This window comes from Branchiostoma belcheri, unplaced genomic scaffold (genome assembly GCF_001625305.1).
Source record: "Branchiostoma belcheri isolate BF01 breed outbred unplaced genomic scaffold, Haploidv18h27 scaffold4, whole genome shotgun sequence".
Classification (NCBI taxonomy): Eukaryota; Metazoa; Chordata; class Leptocardii; order Amphioxiformes; family Branchiostomatidae; genus Branchiostoma; species Branchiostoma belcheri.
In genome coordinates, this window is record NW_017804020.1 from 6,280,316 (window position 1) to 6,301,228 (window position 20,913).

The window sequence follows — 20,913 nt, forward strand, 5'->3', positions numbered from 1 at the left end:
TTATATTTGTCAGAACTCATTTTACAAACATGGTGTTGAAAATTATTTTATAAGAGAATGAATTTTACTTCTTTGTAACAATACTGATGAACCTACAATATGAAACAATCTCTAAAACCACTCATTCCACACTGCAGATTATGCTTTAGTACTTCAACTACGTTTTACAACTTTCAACTGCTCGTCATTCAATCTTATCTCAAAACGTGGTAAATGAAATATGCCTAATAAAACAATGTATAGAAAACATGGAGAAACAATTATTACGATCATGATAACATGGTCCATTTTATGATCTTTCAAAATCGTTTTATCCATTCCAATTCTTGATTGACTCAAGTTCATGTACATTGTGTATTGTAAATTTCAAACAATAATAAAGACTGTGAAATATAATCGAGAATTTGTACAAAAGGAATATTAAGTGATATGAAATTCCAAATTCCTAAAACTCAATTGCAAATACACGATAGATAGATATCCAATATTTTACTGCTTTAATGGAACTTTGAAAGAAGTGCCTTTGCAACTATGCAAGTTAGAAACTTGCAAGTTTCTAACAATGTGACAATGTCATGTTGCTACTTGCAGTTGCAATTAAACTGATTGTGTGTTTGAATCAACCTACATGTAACTTGTGTGTTTGAATGAACCAAAATTATGTGAAAGCCAAGGAATTTTCTCAAAATTGAAAATACAAGAATCTGACCTTGTACAAAGCATGATTCTAGATTTTGATAGTTGTGTTAGTATAAATGTTAGTGGTAAGGAGTGATGAGAAACAGTAGGAGGGTAAGAAATTAAAAATACAAGTATCTGCATCAGGGTATTGTGAGAAAAAAATATCTGCACAAGAATGTTATAAGTTTAAAACAGGGAAAAGGTAATTGTTAACTAAAAAAAATTAAATTGCTGTACTGAAATTTTGTAGAACCCCTCCCACCCCTAACCACCATGCCTTGTTCTGACAATTATAATCAGAGTTTTACAGTCATATATATCAAAATATTAAAGGCATGGATATTTGACGCAAACTGATGCAACAAGGGCTGGTTCCCATAACTGAGGTTATTTACCAAGAAAATTGCAACATGCAAAGCATGGAAATATAATTACAATTTACACTTGAATGCAAGAAAGTCTACTAAGAACTTGATGTTGGTAAGTTGTGCTATTATCAAATTTTATGTAACATAAAACAATTATTACTATCTCAACAATCATTCTATGCATGTACATGTAGGATTCTGCATGAAGTACATTTTGTACAATTAAGATCATTCAAGACACACAATATCAGTAAGCTAGTCACCAAAGGTATATATTGACAGTTTTGATTTTAGTGAGGGTGTATGGTATGTGTTTATCTGTAATAGTATTATGAAGATATCTTTATGTTGGAATAATAAAAAGACATTTGTAATTAATTTGTAATACAACATTTGTATAGTCTCTCATTTTGGTACACGGGAACAGAGCACTTTACCACTGTGACAGTAACATACACTAACATACAACTTTGTGTGACTACAAGTCTCTCATATGACACTATGTACAGTTTATAAGATCTATAAAAACATGCAAAAGCTAAAAAAATCTCTGAACATTCATGATTAAAATGCAGAGATAGCTAGCTTTATGGCAATCAAGTCTAAATGAAGGCATTGAATTCAACAGCCATTACCTTGGAAAGAAAACTACAACTTAGACTATTGCCACATTATTAGACAATGTTACGTCAAATACTTAAAATTCCTATACAACAGGACACATCAGGAAATAGCAGTACATATACAGTCATACCAAAACTGTCTGACCACTGTTTCATATAGACCACTGGATTAGAATGGTCCCTAGGTTATTTTTTCCCAAGATCTCCTGTAATTGTGACCATTTTCCAACAGATTGTTAGATTTGACTGCACAATTTAGGATCTGCTGACCAAAACATTTGAAGTGTAAATACAACCTCAAGAGAGGTTGGGGGCCACACCAATGTACTAATTGATTCTCAAAGTTAACAGGCAATTGAAGCATATAACCTTAATCTGAATTTGAATTGTGTCACAGATAATTATCAGTGGCAAAACTCGCCACCTCTGAACAGAACTTTGATGTACCATAATTTTTGCCTCTTTTAGTTTGTGTAGTGGTTCTTTAACATTAAACTTTGTTCTTTTACATGTTGTTCTCAAATGATAAACTTACCATGTTAAGATTCAGTGATTTTAAAAGTGTTAGTGACATTTTTTGGGAAGTTCAATTCATTCTCACAATGGCTTTATCCATTCACACATTACTGTTATTGAAGATACCTTGGAAAAAAACGACTAACTAATGAATAACATTGGTGTGGCCTAACAGTGGATGAGCTAACTTTTGCACCAACAGCAATTTTTGCTTCTTTTCTTACAAACAAAAGCACTTGAGGTTATAGAAAGGTGTTGGATTTTCATAACAAATAAAAAAAGCACTTCTGGTCTTATCCATAAAAAGTATAAGAAGAAAAGACATCAAAGACAATTGCTCAGCAGGTGGCAAAACACCTGAGCCGGCAGGTGCGCCTACCTGCAATATTGCTATAACTTTGGTATGCAAAATTCAGTACACCTGGATTGCTTCAGTTTCAGTGCTGCGATCACCTGGCCTGAACCTCTAACTTAATACCTAAGGTTATTCTCTTTTCAAAACGTTCATAAAATCCATACAAACACAAGAACAACTCAGTAAATAGCTGAACTTCCAACACATTAAAATACTTGCACCAATTCTTTGGCTGACCTACTACAGCCTTTTTCCAAGTCCTATGATTGTATTTTATGTGTTGGAACAAAGTTCTGCTGTCTATTATCAATAATGTTAACTATCAACACAGATCAACTTTCATAACAATATCAACTCCATGATAGTCTATATACTAGAGGTAAATAATTGGATAAACAGTAACTTGTATCAAAGAGGGAGAAGACTGTTCTGTCCTGTCCTGTAGACAAGGTTGCTTTAATGCCTATGTCTGGCAATTCAACATTGGTCATTTCTGATTTGAAAAGTCATTTTTCCAACCTCAAGGACTGTGTTTGAAGCCCTAAGTATCAACTTGTTTCTTGGTGTACTGGATGGATTCAGGTCAAATAATTTGGGGCAACTTTCTCCCCTTAATAGTCCATATTACAGCAAATTTATTCAATGCAATTGTCAAATTGGTTTACAAACCATTTAAAGATTCAAAGCAATTTTCATTGACTTTCCACATCAAAAGTGACCAGTGTAAGTTGAATTGTGTTTTACCATGCACATGAATCAGTGGGACTGTGTTGTCGGGTATTGCACGAAGGCGGACCTGGAGCCGCCTGCGCCGTATTGCTCTTGAAACGCGTGGAACGGCTGATGAGGCTGTCCTGAGTAGAACAAAGACTGTGAACCTGAGAAGGGGTCGGCAAACGACGGGCCGGGAACCGGCAGCACGTTTGCGGACGAAACATTCAGAGGGTTGGTGGGGAACCTTGGCTGGTGCTGGTGCTGACTGTAGTCGAACGGCTGCTGATTCTGCAGCCACGGATTCATGGAGAAGAGATACCCCACCATGGTAGTGTTCGGGTGGGGAGGGAAGGGCTGGAATCGGATGGAAGGTTTGGGGTTACTCCACGGGAGCGTGGGGAAGCCTTCCCTCTTCTGCTGGTTAATTTTGCTATAAACCTCCTCCTCCTGTCGGACCAGGTCCACCACGTGGCCCTTGGAGATGTCATCGGCGATGCTGTCTAGAGTCTTTTCGCGCTGCTTGGAAGAGTTGAGGAACTGGTGCTTCTTCTTCTCCACGGCATCGGAGAGGGAGGTGAACGTCGTGTGGAGTTCTCGCAGTCTGGCCTCCTTATCGTGGGTCACCTGAGGATGAGGAAGAAAGTTGAGCAAGTTCTCCCATATCTGTTACTCATCTAACCCTTCCCCCAAGTACTGTAGTATGTAGCAGAGGTTCTAGAAAAACTATTTACTATGTATGGTTTAAAACTTTCATAGTACAAGTTGTTTGTTTCTTAGTACTGGTTCATAAGTTACACAAGTTCTATGGATACCGTTATAGATTCTTAAATAAAAACAGCACAACCAGGTGTAAACCTAAATGTCACGGTAATTACGTATGATAAGATAGAAACGGTATGAAAGCTAGCTTGGGAAGCTTTGCTGTACCTGTTCAATTATCCTCCTGGCTGCTGCGTTGATGTCCCTTGCTGCGTGGTCTTTCTCTGCAGTCAGGCCTGCCTGAATCTCATTCCAGTACTTTTCCCCTAGGTGCAAAGAGTTTGTGCCATGTTTAGTCATCAACCATTCAATTCTCTTAGATCATTCTGTCACATGAGTAAGACTGTTGTTGCAACGTACATTTTCTGTAGACCATACCTGCTTTGTGCCAGGTATCTGAAATGCAGCTTATTATATTTTCTCTGAATAATGTAAGAAGTGATTTAGGGATTTTACCTGAGGCTTTCCACTCCTGACACTCCTCTTGTATGCTGCTGAGGGAGGCCTTCAGCTTGGCACGTTTCTGTTCGGCCACCTCGGTGAGTTTGGCCATGGTATGTCCGTTGTGGTCCTCCACCAGACAGGTGGGACACACGGCCGCCTCGCAGTCCTGACAGTAGAGCGACACCGCCTCCCCGTGGACGTCACATCCCTTACGAGACTCCGCGTCTTCAGATTCCCTGGAGAGGAATCATGCGTAGGAATAAATTATGTAAGAATTAAGAGAGTAGAAACAGAAAGACACTCCTGGTCCCGGGCCGGAGATCGAAGCCACGCCAAACCCGGGCACCAACTTACAACCCGACGCTCCTACCGAATCAGCTAAAAGGTCTAGACCCGTCAGACAGATCAGTTGGTAGCGCCTATAAACCCCCCACTGTTACAATTACATGTATACAGTCAAACCTTTACTGGTGACTACCTTATACTAGTAATTTTAATCTCTGCAAAAGGATTATATGACCATTGCAGCCACTTTTTGGTGGTCTCTTAAGATTGTTTTTTCCTTATAAAGATGAATTACTGTATGGGAAAAAGGTAAAACAGTTGCCAACCCAGCACCCTTTTGGTTTCAATAAACTACCTCGTTTCTTTTACACCCTCTCCCCTAATTTGAAGAAAATATAGGTATTGTACATATCCAGCCCAGCCCTGTCAATAAATGGAACAGTCCTTACTGGAACCAATGCCTTGTTGAAACATTAAAAAAATTGCGAGCGACAATCTTTTCTCGAACAAAATAGTATCTATCAACAACTGCATGATAAACATTAGAAATGATTTTACGACTTTTCCTTTTTTGTCATATCTTAGTACAAAATGAAGATAGTGAGCAAATGGATGTTTCCTGACGTCCCCTATTTTACCCAATGGTATGACCCGGTGAAATATAAACATATGCAAATCCGCCAGCCCCAGGGTATGCGGAAGTGTCATTGAACAAGATTGATTTTTCAAGGGCCGAAGGAAACCGACAAAAACCGGCACGTTTTCACACATTTCTACACGTTTTCTGAGGATTTGAACATCAAAATTGTACAGGGTACACAAGAATAAAGAGTATGAATTATAGGGAACATGTTTCAGCCACGAAGGAGCCGGTATTTAACTAGGGGGTTTAAATAGACTATACAACCGGAACTGCGCCTATTTGGTTTGAGAAATGTGGACAATTTAGTTCATTTTGGGCCAAAATCTGCCGTTGAAACGTTCAAAATACACGGAAAATTCACAGTTTTAGATGTATATTTTCACCAGAAAGCGTGGCGGCCTGGCTGCGGACTTACCGAACGGCCTCAACGAGACTGTTGACGAGGAAGTCTACGGGCAGAGCGTCCACCCCTCCCCACGGCAGGTCTACCCACTGCTGGCACAACGGGCAGGGAAACTGGCTTCTCCCGGCGGCGTAGCTCGTCAGACACGCCGCACAGAACCTGTGCTGGCACGGTAACACTTTCGGGCGGACAAACGTGTCCATACAGATGGCACAGACCAGGAAATCGTCCGTTAGTTTGGTCTGAAGACTCACTGCTTCCCGCGCCGCCGCCATGTTGGATCCATCAATAGAGGAACTGAACTGCCCGTAGGCGCAGTGAGGGAGGGAAAAAGAAAGCCGCTTGTTTAGTCATGGCCTATCAAAACATTAGCTGTGACTCACTCCCTGTGCAAATTCTGGAACAAACGCGATAATTGGCGCGATTTTTCTCCCGCACGCCACACCCGACTGATTTTTTTGAAAGATCGATTCAGCTGAAGAAAACGGTGTTTTTCTTTCGAATTTCTACTTGACGGAAACGGAGCGATTGTGATCAAAGTAAAGCTACCTGTCACTCATTTGCCGGGACTGTACAATATTGGTAGCAGAAACTTCGTTTTTCCTATGCTTTTTCATCAAATTAACGCCAGTTATACCCGAGAATGGTGGTGGCCAAGAAAGATTTCATGCATTTAAATGTGCGTAAAAAAATAATAACATTTTTTGGCATCGATCGCAGCCAAATTTGCAAAGTAGCCACTGAGAGGTGTCAGCACAGTCGGAGTCCAACGTTAACATACACGAAATAATGAAAATCGACCAAAAGGGTTAATTGAATAATTTGTTGTCAGTCGGCCAGGAGTTACTAGTACCAAGGACATTATACATAGACATCTTTATCTGCAAATATCTTGCAATCTCATAGTTACCTCAGAAGCGCTAGCTGCTTTTGAACTTGTACTGAACGACTTGCCATCAGCCTCGTCCTCGGCAGAACTTTCGAGTCTTCTAGTGGTGAAATTATTCGACGCCAAAAGAAGAAATCGGTCTAAGTTATCGGCGACGTTATGGCAACTGAAGATAATTTTTCCGAATAAACATACTCTTTGAACACCAGCTGGGAAACGAGTACTATCTTGTGTGCGACATGTCCACACCTATAGACGACCAACCTAAAGTTAGCCCTCCTTTCGGCCTTCGATTCGCCAGCCTTCGATTGAGCCTTCGATTCGAATGGTAGGCACTATTTCGGATACGTCTCAGGCGCGGAAGCATTCTACTGTCCCATATATGCAAATGAGCACGCATACAGTATGTAAATAGACATTGCACATACGTATGTCAAACCAAACCACAACCTTTCAGACTCTGTATTCATTTGATTAAATAATCTTCTAATCTTTAACTACCAAATGAGTTTTAATAATCTTTAAGTGGTCGATACTATCAAAATGAATCAACGCACATGGATTCATCTTCACGTCAAAGATTCAAGAATGCCGTCCAGGACCGCACTCGACATGTTTCAATTAGACGCCTTCTTGCAAAGTAACGAAATAATTTTCTGTATTCAAATGTTTTTAACAATCTTTTAGCGGTCTATACCATCAGATAAAACTGATAAAACTAACGTACATTACGAAGTTTAGACGTCATGACGTCGTAGATTAAACAATACGGATTTTCGAGGATCGCAACACTAGTGGATGCATAGAGAATTAACGCCATATTGCAAAGTAACGGAATAATTTATAGAAACCAAATGTCTTTAAAAAATTCTCAAGAGGTCCATACCACAAAATTCGACTGATAAAACCAACGTACATTGCGTCATTTGGACGTCATGACGTCATATATTTAACCATACAGATTTTTAGGGCCAGAATCCCTGTTTATATAATTATATTCAACTACTCGTAGCTAATTAACGAAATAATTCTTAGTTTTTAAATCAATTTTAACAGTCTTTTAAAGGTCCATACCATCAAATAAAACTGATAAAACTAACGCACATTGCGTCGGTTTGACGTCATGACGTCATAGATTCAACCAAACAGATTTCTAGGGCCAGAATCCCTGTTTATATAATGATATTCAACTACTCGTAGCTAATTAACGAAATAATTCTTAGTTTTCAAATCAACTTTAACAATCTTTTAAAGGTCCAAACCATCAAATAAAACTGATACGTCTAACGCACATTGCGTCGTTTGGACGTCATGACGTAATAAATTGAACTAAACAGATTTCTAGGGCCAGAATCCCTGTTTGTATGATATTCAACTACTCGTACCTAATTAACGAAATAACTTTTAGTTCTCAAATCAATTTTAACAATCTTTTAGAGGTCCATACCACCAAGTAAAATTGATACAACTAACGCACATTGCGTCGATTTTACGTCATGACGTCATAGATCCAACACTCGATATTCGATATTCAGTATTCAACTCAATATTTAATGATTTTCAACTACTCGTACCGAATTAACGAAATAATTTTTAGTTCTCAAATCAATTCTAACAATCTTTAAGAGGTCCATACCACCAAATAAAACTGATACAACTAACGCACATTGCGTCGTTTGGACGTCATGACGTCATGGATTCAACCATACAGATTTCTAGGGCCTGAATCCCTGTTTATATAATGATTTTCAACTACTCGTACCGAATTAACGAAATAATTTTTAGTTCTCAAATCAATTTTAACAATCTTTAAGAGGTCCATACCACCAAATAAAACTGATACAACTAACGCACATTGCGTCGGTTTGACGTCATGACGTCATAGATTCAACCAAACATATTTCTAGGGCCAGAATCCCTGTTTATATAATGATATTTAACTACTCGTAGCTAATTAACGAAATAATTCTTAGTTTTCAAATCAACTTTAACAATCTTTTAAAGGTCCATACCATCAAATAAAACTGATACATTTAACGCACATTGCGTCGTTTGGACGTCATGACGTCATAAATTGAACTAAACAGATTTCTAGGGCCAGAATCCCTGTTTGTATGATATTCAACTACTCGTACCTAATTAACGAAATAACTTTTAGTTCTCAAATCAATTTTAACAATCTTTTAGAGGTCCATACCACCAAATAAAATTGATACAACTAACGCACATTGCGTAGATTTTATGTCATGACGTCATAGATCCAACACTCGATATTCGATATTCAGTATTCAACTCAATATTTAACTTAACTACTCGTACCGAATTAACGAAATAATTTTTAGTTCTCAAATCAATTTTAACAGTCGTTTAGAGATCCATATCACTAAATAAAACTGATAAAACTAACGCACATAGCGTCTTTTGGACGTCATGACGTCATAGATTCAGCAACCAAACAGATTTCTAGGTCCAGAATCCCTGTTTATATAATGATATTCAACTACTCATACCTAATTAACGAAATAATTCTTAGTTCTCAAATCAACTTTAACAATCTTTTAAAGGTCCATACCATCAAATAAAACTGATAAAACTAACGCACATTGCGTCGTTTGGACGTCATGACGTCATAGATTCAACCATACAGATTTTTTGGGCCAGAATCCCTGTTTATATAATGATTTTCAACTACTCGTACCTAATTAACGAAATAATTTTTAGTTCTCAAATCAATTTTAGCAATCTTTTAGAGGTCTATTTCATCAAATAAAACTGATAAATCTAACGCACATTGCGTCGCTTTGGCGTCATAGATTCAACCATACAGAGTTGTAGGGCCAGAATCCCTGTTTATATAATGATATTCAACTACTCGTACCTAATTAACGAAATAATTTTCAGGTTATTGAAAATTATTTCCTTACTTTGCTACATGATGTTTGATATCAATAATTACACTAGGGTTGCAGTGCTGGAAATCTGTATTTATGAATCTATGACGTCATGATGTCAAAACTACGCAATGTGTGTGATATTTTTCTATGACGTCATGATAAATTAATGGGCGTTAATTTTATCAATTCAGTCGTATAGTATGGACTACTGAAATTTATTTTGCTCTTGAAAATTATTTTCTTACTTCGCTACAGGACGTTTAATCTCTACTTCTCTACACTAGGATTGTGGTCCTGGAAAGCTGTATTGTTGAATATATGACGTCATGATGTCGAAGGTTCGCAGTGAGCGTTAGCTTTATCATTAGTATTTGATAAAATGGACCACTAAAGGTTCATTGAAAGGCATTTGGTACCTGAAAATTATGTAGTTAATTTGCTACAAGTTGTATAATGGCATAAAATATGCCAGGGTTGCAGTCCTGCAAATCTGAATCTATGACGTCATGACGTCAAGATGACGCAATATGCGTTAGTTTTCTCAGCCGAATCTTATAGTATGGACCGCTTAAGAATTGTTAAAAGTAATTTAATTCTTGAAAATTATTTCATTACTTTGCTACATCGCCTTAAGCATAATAAAATAGATCGCGGTTACGGTCCTGCAAATCTTTATTAATTAATCTATGACGTCATGACGTCGAAGCTTCGCAATGTGCGTTAGAGTTTTTTATTGAATCAGATAGTATAAACTACTTACAGATTGATACAAGTCATTCGGGTGCTTAAAGTTATTTCGTTACTTTGCATGAAGGAGTTAAATGCTAGTATTATATATATTAATACAATGCGAATGCAGTCCTGTATTGTTGGATCTATGACGTCATGACATCGAAACTTCGCAATGTGCGTTAGTTTTATTTGTTGAATCGGAAAGTGTAGATAACTTAAGACTTGTTAAGATTTGCCAAGCTTGTTTTTTCCTCACCTCCCATTGAAGCGGTCCAATGTCCGGCTCTGACGGCCCCAGCTAACGGAGCGGTGAGTCCTACCGGAGCGGTCTCCTACCCGAACTCGGTTACCTTCACTTGTAACTCGGGATACACACTGAACGGTGCTACTGGTTCGACGTGCCAAGCTGGCGGAACGTGGAGTAATCCTGTCCACACATGCACAGGTAATGTGACGCATATAGTTACAAGCACCTTCTATATATATTATAGCTAGCAAAATCAAGTTTTACACACCCGCACTATATATATCGGTGAGAAGATGAGAAAGTAAGCCAATTGCAACGTTCAAATGTTACCAAACAGACGTCTACTAACGGCCGCCGTTCAATAGATAGTATATAAATATATTTTAGTATATAGACCTGGTTGTGCGGGTTTCTGCAAAGAAATAGTTCTCACCTATATGTAGATATCCTACTCATACACAAGATATTGTGATTTTATATCAAGGTTTGACGGAGAGTGTTGTTTCTGTCTTTCCATTACAGCGGTACAATGTCCGGCTCGGGCGGCCCCAGCTAACGGAGCGGTGAGTCCTACCGGAGCGGTCTCCTACCCGAACTCGGTCACCTTCAGCTGTAACTCGGGTTACACACTGAACGGCGTCGCTACTCCGACGTGCCGAGCTGACGGAACATGGAGTAGTCCTGTTCCAACATGCCAAGGTAAGATCACCGGCAAGTTGATATACGCTAGCACATTTAGTAGGCGGTCGTAAATGCTAAGGACATGTTGATTTGATTATATGGATACCATCCTCTCGGAACCCCAAAACTGATGCAAGTGTGAGAATAAAAAAAGGTTGGCAAAAAATTGCCTTCATTATGAAATCTAGGTGGTCATGAATGTTGAACGAATGACTAAACACACAGAGTGATATTTTATTAGCATGGTGAATAATAGACTGCATTTTCATTCCTAAACATTTTCTTCTTGACCTTTGGAATGGATTTTGGCATTCTGCGACATGAGTGTCGTTTTCGGATATTTCTTTTTAACTTTCGGCATATATTACTCATATTACAGCTACTTTGTACGATTTACAGTATGGTCGAAATTTTTTTGGAAACGGACGAAAATTCATGCGCGCGCGGATGCCATCCATATAATCAAATCAACATGGCCTAACTTAAAATAACAGGTCCGGAAGTGTCCCAACTTTCAGTGGTATCCAACTAATCATATTTTTTCATCGGCTGCGTGGTCTCGCTTAAAAGTGAACCTATCCTCAAATTGTACAAGCAGAACAAAGACCTTTCCTTCCTCAGTCCAGTGACAAACTGTTCTGCTGGAATGGCTCTAGCACATTGTTGTCTTCATGTATGTTCTGTCGGTGCAAACACCTCTCTAGATGCAATCACAACGTGATACACGGTGCTTGGTAGTATTACTGCTCCATGCCTCATCTGATAGAACTACATGTACGTAGAATGCAACTGTTCTATATGATTTACTGATGTACTGGTATGATTTAAGGGCGTGGTTTGCACATTTTTGTCCACAAATATCAATTAATAATCCGTATGTTCATTCCCTGCAGAAGAAATTCAATGTGCTACTACCTGCTTTGACAAAAAAAAATCCTTTTTGTATACTTTCCATTGCAGCGATCAAATGTTCGGCACTAACAGCGCCAGTTAACGGACCGATGACTTCTGCCGGAGCGGTCTCATACCTGTATCTGGTATAAAGGGCCGGTCCAGGTTTCTGTATAGAAATATGTTTCCTCGATCGCCTAGATGTACATACCATAGCAGAAGTCATACCCAAGATATTGTGGTTTTATTTCAAGCTTTGCAAAGCTTCTTTTTCCCCTTACTTCCCATTGCAGCGGTCCAATGTCCGGCTCGGGCGGCCCCAGCTAACGGAGCGGTGAGTCCTACCGGAGCGGTCTCCTACCCGAACTCGGTCACCTTCACCTGTAACTCGGGTTACACACTGAACGGCGTCGCTACTCCGACGTGCCAAGCTGACACAACGTGGAGTACCCCTGTTCCAACATGTCAAGGTAAGATCGCCAGCAAGTTTATATATGCTACCACATTTAATAGGTGGTCGGCACTACCGGTAGTACTTACTAAGTTAAAATAACAGGTCCGGAAGTGTCTCAATTCTCAATGGTATCAGCATCTTATCGATCGGCTGCGTGGTCTCGCTTGAAAGTGACCATATCCTGAATTCCAGGGGCAGAACAAAGACAAAGACCTTTCCTCCCTCAGTGTAGAGACCAACTGTTCTGCTCTGATGGCTCTAGCACCTGGTTGTCTTAAGGTGTGTTCTGTAGGTGCAAACACCTCCATAGATGTAGTGCTAGTGACAACGTGCTACACGATGCTTGCTGCTCTATGGTCAGTCTGACAGAACTACATGTAGAACGCAACTGTTCTGACATGTACCGGTGTGACTTAAGGGCATGGTTTGCCATTTGTTGCCAACAAATATCGATTTATGATCACTCTGCAGGAGGAATGCAATGTGATACTATTGTACTATTCCCTGCTTTGTCAAAAAAAGATTCTATTTTTCATTGCAGCGATCCAATGCCCGGCACTGACAGCCAAGCTAATAACGGAGCAGCGACCTCTGCCGAAGCGGTCTCTTACCTGTATTTAGTACATAGGCCGTTCCAGTTTTCTCTTAAGAAATATCATTCGCTCACATAGATGTACATGTCTTACTTGGCGTAAGTCATACCTTATGTTGTGATTTTATATCTAGCTTTGTCAACCTTGTTTTATTTAATTTTCATTACTTCCTATTGCTGCGATCCAATGTCAGGTACGGACGGAGCTAACGGAGCCAGCTTATAACGGAGCAGTGACTCCTGCCGGACGGGTCTCCTACCTGTATTTAGTATATAGTCCGGTCCAGGTATAGAAATATCGATTCCTCACATAGAGTTACTTATCGTACTTGGAAGAACTCATACACAAGATGTTGTGATTTTGCATCAAGCTTTGCCAAGGTTGTTTTTTTCCTTACTTCACACTGCAGCGGTCCAATGTCCGGCTCGAGCGGCCCCAGCTAACGGAGCGGTGACTCCTACCGGAGCGGTCTCCTACCCGAACGGGGCCACCTTCACCTGTAACTCGGGATACACACTGAACGGCGTTGCTACTCCGACATGTCAAGCTGACGGAACGTGGAGTACCCCTGTTCCAACATGCCAAGGTAAGATCGCCAGCAAGTTAATATATGGTAGCACATTAAGCAGGTGACACTACCGTCAGTACATGCAGATTTTTAAAAAAAGCAGTTCCGGCAGTGTTCCAACCTTCAATGGTATCAGCATATTTTGCATTGGATGCGTGGTCTAGATTGGAAGTGTCTCTATCCCCGAAATGCACAGGCATTCATGAGCTGTGAAGGTTGAAGAAAGACAAAGACCTTTCTTTCCTCAATGCAGTGACCAACTGTTCTGCTGCAATGGCTCTAGCACATGGTTGTCTTCTTGTATGTTTATTTATCTATTTCTGTTTTATTTAAACAGGGTAGAGACCTCAGTGCTATTTAAAACACTGCTTTTCAGGAATACCCTGTGACAACAAGTTACACATTAAAATAATGAAACCAACACATTAAACAATAAATAAAGTTACAAAACAACCAAGCGTCAAAACAGAATCGTTAACCGTAAATCAATGTTGTTAAGCCAGGCCATGGTCAGGAGCTCAGAGGTCAGCAGTGTTGTTTCAGAACCTTCTTAAACGGCAGGTAAGACGTGGCCACTCTAACTGTGGCAGGTAGGCCGTTCCAGGCAAATGCTCCCCTATACGCAAACTTTCTTCGGCCAGATTCCAATTGGACTTTAGGAAGTTTTCTCGGTGCAAACACCTCCCTAGATGTGATGTCAACGTGATCATGCACGGTGGCAATTCATGGCCACACCGACAGAACTACATGTAGAACGCAACTGGTCTGACATGTATGACTTAAGGGCACGATTTGCAAATTTTTTGCCAAGAAATATAGATTTATGACCAGTACTAGTATATACATACCGTACTCTGCAGAAGGAATCCAATGTGCTACTTTTCCCTGCAACTTTTTGAGTTTCCCTGCAATGTCCGGCACTGACAGCCCCAGCTAACAGACCAGTGACTAATGCCGGAGTCGGTCTCCTATCTGTATCTCTCCTATCTAGATGTACATATCGTACTTAGCAGAGGTCATACTCAAGATATTGTGGTTTTATATCAAGATTTGCCAAGCTTGTTTTTTCCTCACCTCCCATTGAAGCGGTCCAATGTCCGGCCCGGACGGCCCCAGCTAACGGAGCGGTGAGTCCTACCGGAGCGGTCTCCTACCCGAACTCGGTCACCTTCACCTGTAACTCGGGATACACACTGAACACAGTTTCTGTATAGAAACATCAGTTCCTCGCTTAGAGGTACATATTCGAGTTGACAGAAGTCATACTCAAGATATTGTGATTTTATTTCAAGCTTTGCCAAGCTTTGTTTTCCTTACTTCCCTTTCAGCGGTACAATGTCCGGCCCGGACGGCCCCAGCTAACGGAGCGGTGAGTCCTACCGGACCGGTCTCCTACCCGAACGGGGTCACCTTCACCTGCAACTCGGGATACACGCTGAACGGCCAAGCTACTCCGACGTGCCAAGCTGACGGAACGTGGAGTCATCCTGTTCCAACATGCCAAGGTAAAACGACCTGCAGGTTTATACATGCTACATTTAGTACGTGGCCATAAAGTACGGATCTAAGTTTAAAAAAACAGATCCGGAATTGTCCTAACTGGTATCAGCATATTTTGCATCAGATCAATGGTCTTGCTTGATCAGTGGCCCTATCCCCAAATTGCACAGGCATTCATAAGCTGTGAAAGTTGAAGAATGACAAATAAGACCTTTCCTTCCTCGATGCAGTAACCAACCGTCTCCTACCTGTATTTAGTATATAGGTTGCTCCAGGTTTCTGTCCAGAAAAATCGATTCCTCACATAGATGTATATATCCTAGTTGGCAGAAGTCATACACAAGATATTGTAATTGTATATCAAGATTTGCCAAGCTTGTTTTTCCTCACTTCCCATTGCAGCGGTACAATGTCCGGCTCGGGCGGCCCCAGCTAACGGAGCGGTGAGTCCTACCGGAGCGGTCTCCTACCCGAACTCGGTCACCTTCAGCTGTAACTCGGGATACGCACTGAACGGCCAAGCTACTCCGACGTGCCAAGCTGACGGAACATGGAGTCATGCTGTTCCTTCATGCACACGTAAGATGACACATAGTTTCATATCAACTTCTAGCAAAAGAAAGTTTTAAACTATAGTGGCAAGAGCATGAGAAGGGAGGCCACGATATAAACGTTTAAACGTTGACAAACAGACGTCTACTAACGACTGTCGTTCTAGATAAATTTCGTTTACAGTGCCCATATTTAGTATATATTGCCTTTTGTGCAGGATTCGACGTATTTGTCACCTAGATATACATGTCCTGCTCAGCATATCCTGCTCAGCATATACATGTCCTGAGTCACACACAAATTGTTATCGTATATCCAGTTTTGACAGAAATTGTCTTCTTTAGTATCTTTAACGTAGAAATACATCTCGGTAATAACAGGATATTGACGATTTCGAAAATCCGTATAATTTAATCTATGACGTCATGACGTCAAAACGACGCAATGTGCGTTAGTTGTATCAGTTTTATTTAGTGGTATGGACCTCTAAAAGATTGTTAAAAGTGATTTGAAAACTAAAAATTATTTCGTTAATTCGGTACGAGTAGTTGAATATCATTATATAAACAGGGATTCAGGCCCTACAAATCTGTATGGTTGAATCCATGACGTCATAGCGTCAAAACTACAAAATGTGTGTTAGTTTTATTAGTTGAATCTTATAGTTTGAACCTTTCAAAGATTTGTAAAAGATTTTCCGTTATTAAAAATTATTTCGATACTTTGCAAGAAGGCGTCGGATTGAAACATGTTGGGTGCGCTTCTCGACGGCATTCTTGAATCTTTGACGTGAAGATAAATCCATGTGCGTTGATTTAATTAATTTAATTCGATAGTATTAACCACTTAAAGATTACAAAGACTCATTTGGTTGTTGAAAATTAGACGATTATTTAATCAAATGAATACAGAGTCTGAAAGGTTGTGGTTTGGTTTGACATACGTACGTGGAATGTCTATTTACATACTGTATGCGTGCTCATTTGCATATGTGGGACAGTAGAATGCTTCCGCGCCTGAGACGTATCCGAAATAGTGCCTACCATTCGAATCGAAGGCTCAATCGAAGGTTGCGAATCGAAGGCCGAAAGGAGGGCTAACTTTAATGTGGTCAAATTTAATGCGATAGGTCGGAAAAAACAGGCGGGCAAAAAAAAAAACAAGATTCTTTCATATTCAAATTTTGAGGTCATCAGCCTGGTTAAACAAGAATTGGGGTGACAAAACATGATATGACATCACGAACAAACAGATATTTTACTCTTGTATTCCACAGTATTACCTGTCATTGAAGATGTGTAAAGACTTCAATTAACTAGAAATTCTAGCAAAACAACTAGTCGTACCGTCTTGGGCAGCTACTAAACTGGATTAGATTAATTGCGATGAAACATGTCATTAATAACATTTGCGAAACTTGAGGCAAACGCAAACCATTTTGCCTCAAGTTTGCTGGATCATTTACAGCATGTTTGCTCATTTTCGGCATGCTGACCATCGTAAGAGGGCATTTTATTCCAAAATCAGGCGAAAATTAATGCGCGCGATGATGAAAATTTAAAAATAATTACTTTCTGTGGCCAAATGTAACATTGTTATTATAAGATTTAGAGGCGACATAGCAAACCAGCCTTTATTGATACCATGTAAAATGACGACCTGTGAAATAAAATCTATGCTCACTGTTTCGGGCCGGTTTGAAATTCTCCCTCCCTTCTATGTGATTCCTTTTTAGAGATGACCACTCTCCCAACTACGCACCACCCTACAACGGCTTTCAGTGTCTTCACAACGATTCCAACAACGCACCACCCTACAACGGACCACAGCGTCTACACAACGATTCCAACAACGAATCATCCTACAACGGACCACAGCGTCTTCACGACGATTCCAACAACGCACCATCCTACAACGCACGCCAGCGTCTTCACAACGATTCCAACGACAAAGAATCCTACAACGCCAAAGCATACTACTGAGCGAACTACAGAACAAACCACTACGCAGCAAACTACCCCGGCAACTACATACTCTACCACGATGAGGACTACAATACAGACGACCACGCCTCTAGAGACGACAGAGGAAACAACACGTCTGACTACAGAAGCAACATCGATTCCAACCACTAAAGAAACCACTGTGTTAACAACTCAAGTGACCTCGGGAGACACTACACAGCAATCTACTGCAAGAACTACGGAAGAGACTACAAAACAGGCTACTCATGTCACAACGATCCCAACAACGAAGAATCCTACAACGCAACACACCACGCAGATGACAACAGAAGAAACTACACTACAAACTACAGTGGAGACCACAGCACAAACAACACAACCTTCAACTCAGATGACGACAGACAAAACAACTCGGATAACAACTGCAAGAACTACGGAAGAGACCACCAGACAAACTACACGGCCAACTACCCCAGCAACTACATACTCTACCACGATGAGGACTACCATACAGACGACCACGCCTCTAGAGACAACAGAGAAAACAACACGTCTGACTACAAAACAGACCACAGAAGTAACGTCAAGGCCAACAACTAAGGAAACCACTATGTTAACAACTCAGCAGACCTCTAGACAAACTACACAGCCAACTACTGTTATTACTACGGTAGAGACCACCAAACAAACTGCACGGCCAACTACTGCAAGAACTACGTATGAGACCACCATACAAACTACACGGCCAACAACTGCAAGAACTACGGATGAGACCACCATACAAACTACACGGCCAACAACTGCAAGAACTACGTATGAGACCACCATACAAACTACACAGCCAACTACTGCAAGAACTACGGATGAGAGCACCATACAAACTACACGGCCAACTACTGCAAGAACTACGGAAGAGACCACCAAACAAACTACACAGCCAACTACTGCAAGAACTACGGATGAGACTACCATAAAAACTACACACCCAACAACTGCAAGAACTACGGAAGAGAGTACCAAACAGACTACTCATGTCACGACGATCCCAACGACAAAAAATCCTACAACGCCAAAACATACTACTGAGAGAACTACAAAACAAACCACTACGCAGCCAACTACCCCAGCAACTACATACTCTACCACGATGAGAACTACAATACAGACGACCACGCCTCTAGAGACAACAGAGAAAACGAACACGTCTGACTACAAAACAGACCACAGAGGCAACATCCAGGCCAACAACTAAGGAAACCACTATGTTAACAACTCAGCAGACCTCTAGACACACTACACAGCCAACTACTGTTAGAACTACGGATGAGACCACCAAACAAACTACACGACCAACTACTGCAAGAACTACGGATGAGACCACCATACAAACTACACGGCCAACAACTGCAAGAACTACGGATGAGACCACCATGAAAACTACACGGCCAACAACTGCAAGAACTACGGATGAGACCACCATACAAACTACACGGCCAACAACTGCAAGAACTACGGATGAGACCACCATAAAACTACACAGCCAACAACTGCAAGAACTACGGATGAGACCACCATACAAACTACGAAGCCAACCACAGTGAGAACTACGGACGATACCACTATACAAACTACGCATCTCACCTCGATTCCAACGACAAAGAGTTTTACTACACCAAAACATACCACTGAAAAAAGTACAGTTCAAACAACACTGTTTACTACACAGATGACAACAGAGCAAACTACATTGTCAACTAGTGCGAAAACTACGGAAGAGACCACAAAACAAACTACACGGCCAACTACTGTAAAAACTACGGACCAGACTACAAAAGAAACTACACGACCAACTACTGCAACAACACAGCCTACCACACAGATGACCTCGATACCAACTACAAAGAAAATTACAACGCAAAAGCACACTACCGAAAAGACAACAACACAAACAACACAGCCTCCTACGCAGATAACAACAGAACAAACTACAGTAGAGACGACAGCACAAACAACACAACCTTCAACTCAGATGACGACGGACAGAACAACTCGGATAACAACTGCAAGAACTACGGAAGAGACTACACAGTCAACTACTGCAAGAACTACGGATGCGACCACCGAAGAAACTACAAGGCCAACTACAGTGGGGACTACAGAAGAAACCACCAAACAAACCACACAGTCAACTACTGCAAGAAGTACAGAAGAGACCACGAAGCAAACTACAAGGCAAACTACTGTGAAACCGACGGAAGAGATCACCTTACAAACCACACAACCAACTACAACGCATTTTACAACGATCCCAACTACAAAGCAAATTACAACGCAAAAGCACACTACTGAAAGGACTACAACGCAAACAACACAGCCTACAACGCGGATAACAACAGAACAAACTACACTACAAACTACAGTGGAGACCACAGCACAAACAACACAACATTCAACTCAGGTGACGACAGACAAAACAACTCGGATAACAACTGCAAGAACGTCCGAAGAGACCACCAAACAAACTACACGGCCGACTACTGCAAGAACTACACAAGAGACCACAAAACAAACTACAAGGCTGACCACCGTGACACCTACCAAGGAGACCACTTTACAAACCACACAGTCAACTACTGCAAGAACGACGGAAACGACCACCGAAGAAACTACGAGGCCAACTACAGTTGGGACTACGGAAGAAACCACCAAACAAACTACACAGCGAACCACTGCAAGAACTACGGAAGAGACCACAAAACAGACTACAAGGCAAACTACTGTGAAACCTACGGAAGAGGTCACCTTACAAACCACACAACCAACTACAACGCAATTTACAACGATCCCAACTACAAAACAAATTACAACGCAAAAGCATACTACTGATAGGACTACAACACAAACAACTCAGATGACTACAGAACAAACTACAGTGGAGACCACAGCACGAACAACACAACCAACGACAGAACAAACAACTCGGCTAACAACTGCAAGAACGTCGGAAGAAACTACACGGCAAACTACTGTGAAACCTACGGAAGAGACCACTAAACAAACTACACGGCTGACTACTACAGAAACTACAGATGAGACCACAAAACAAACTACAAGACCGACCACCGTGGCACCTACTGAGGAGACCACCTTACAAACC

At 40.8% G+C, this 20,913-nt stretch overlaps 1 protein-coding gene and 1 long non-coding RNA gene across 2 annotated transcripts in view; one reads left to right on the forward strand and one right to left on the reverse strand.

Annotated features, from left to right (window-relative positions):
* Positions 1-272: 272 nt before the first annotated feature.
* The window catches only part of LOC109477343 (tripartite motif-containing protein 2-like), a 26,224-nt gene continuing 5,583 nt past the window's right edge, over positions 273-20,913 (reverse strand). The window contains exons 2-5 of the mRNA XM_019778546.1: positions 5,804-6,093; positions 4,473-4,696; positions 4,185-4,282; positions 273-3,881 (exon numbers count right to left, since the gene is read on the reverse strand). Coding sequence (XP_019634105.1) covers positions 3,300-3,881; positions 4,185-4,282; positions 4,473-4,696; positions 5,804-6,093 — 1,194 coding nt within the window. The 3' untranslated portion in view covers positions 273-3,299. The remainder of the gene's footprint in view (positions 3,882-4,184; positions 4,283-4,472; positions 4,697-5,803; positions 6,094-20,913) is intronic.
* LOC109477344 lies at positions 10,615-12,453 on the forward strand. The gene is made up of 3 exons (XR_002140663.1): positions 10,615-10,751; positions 11,076-11,252; positions 12,419-12,453. It is a non-coding gene; the product is annotated as an uncharacterized LOC109477344 (long non-coding RNA).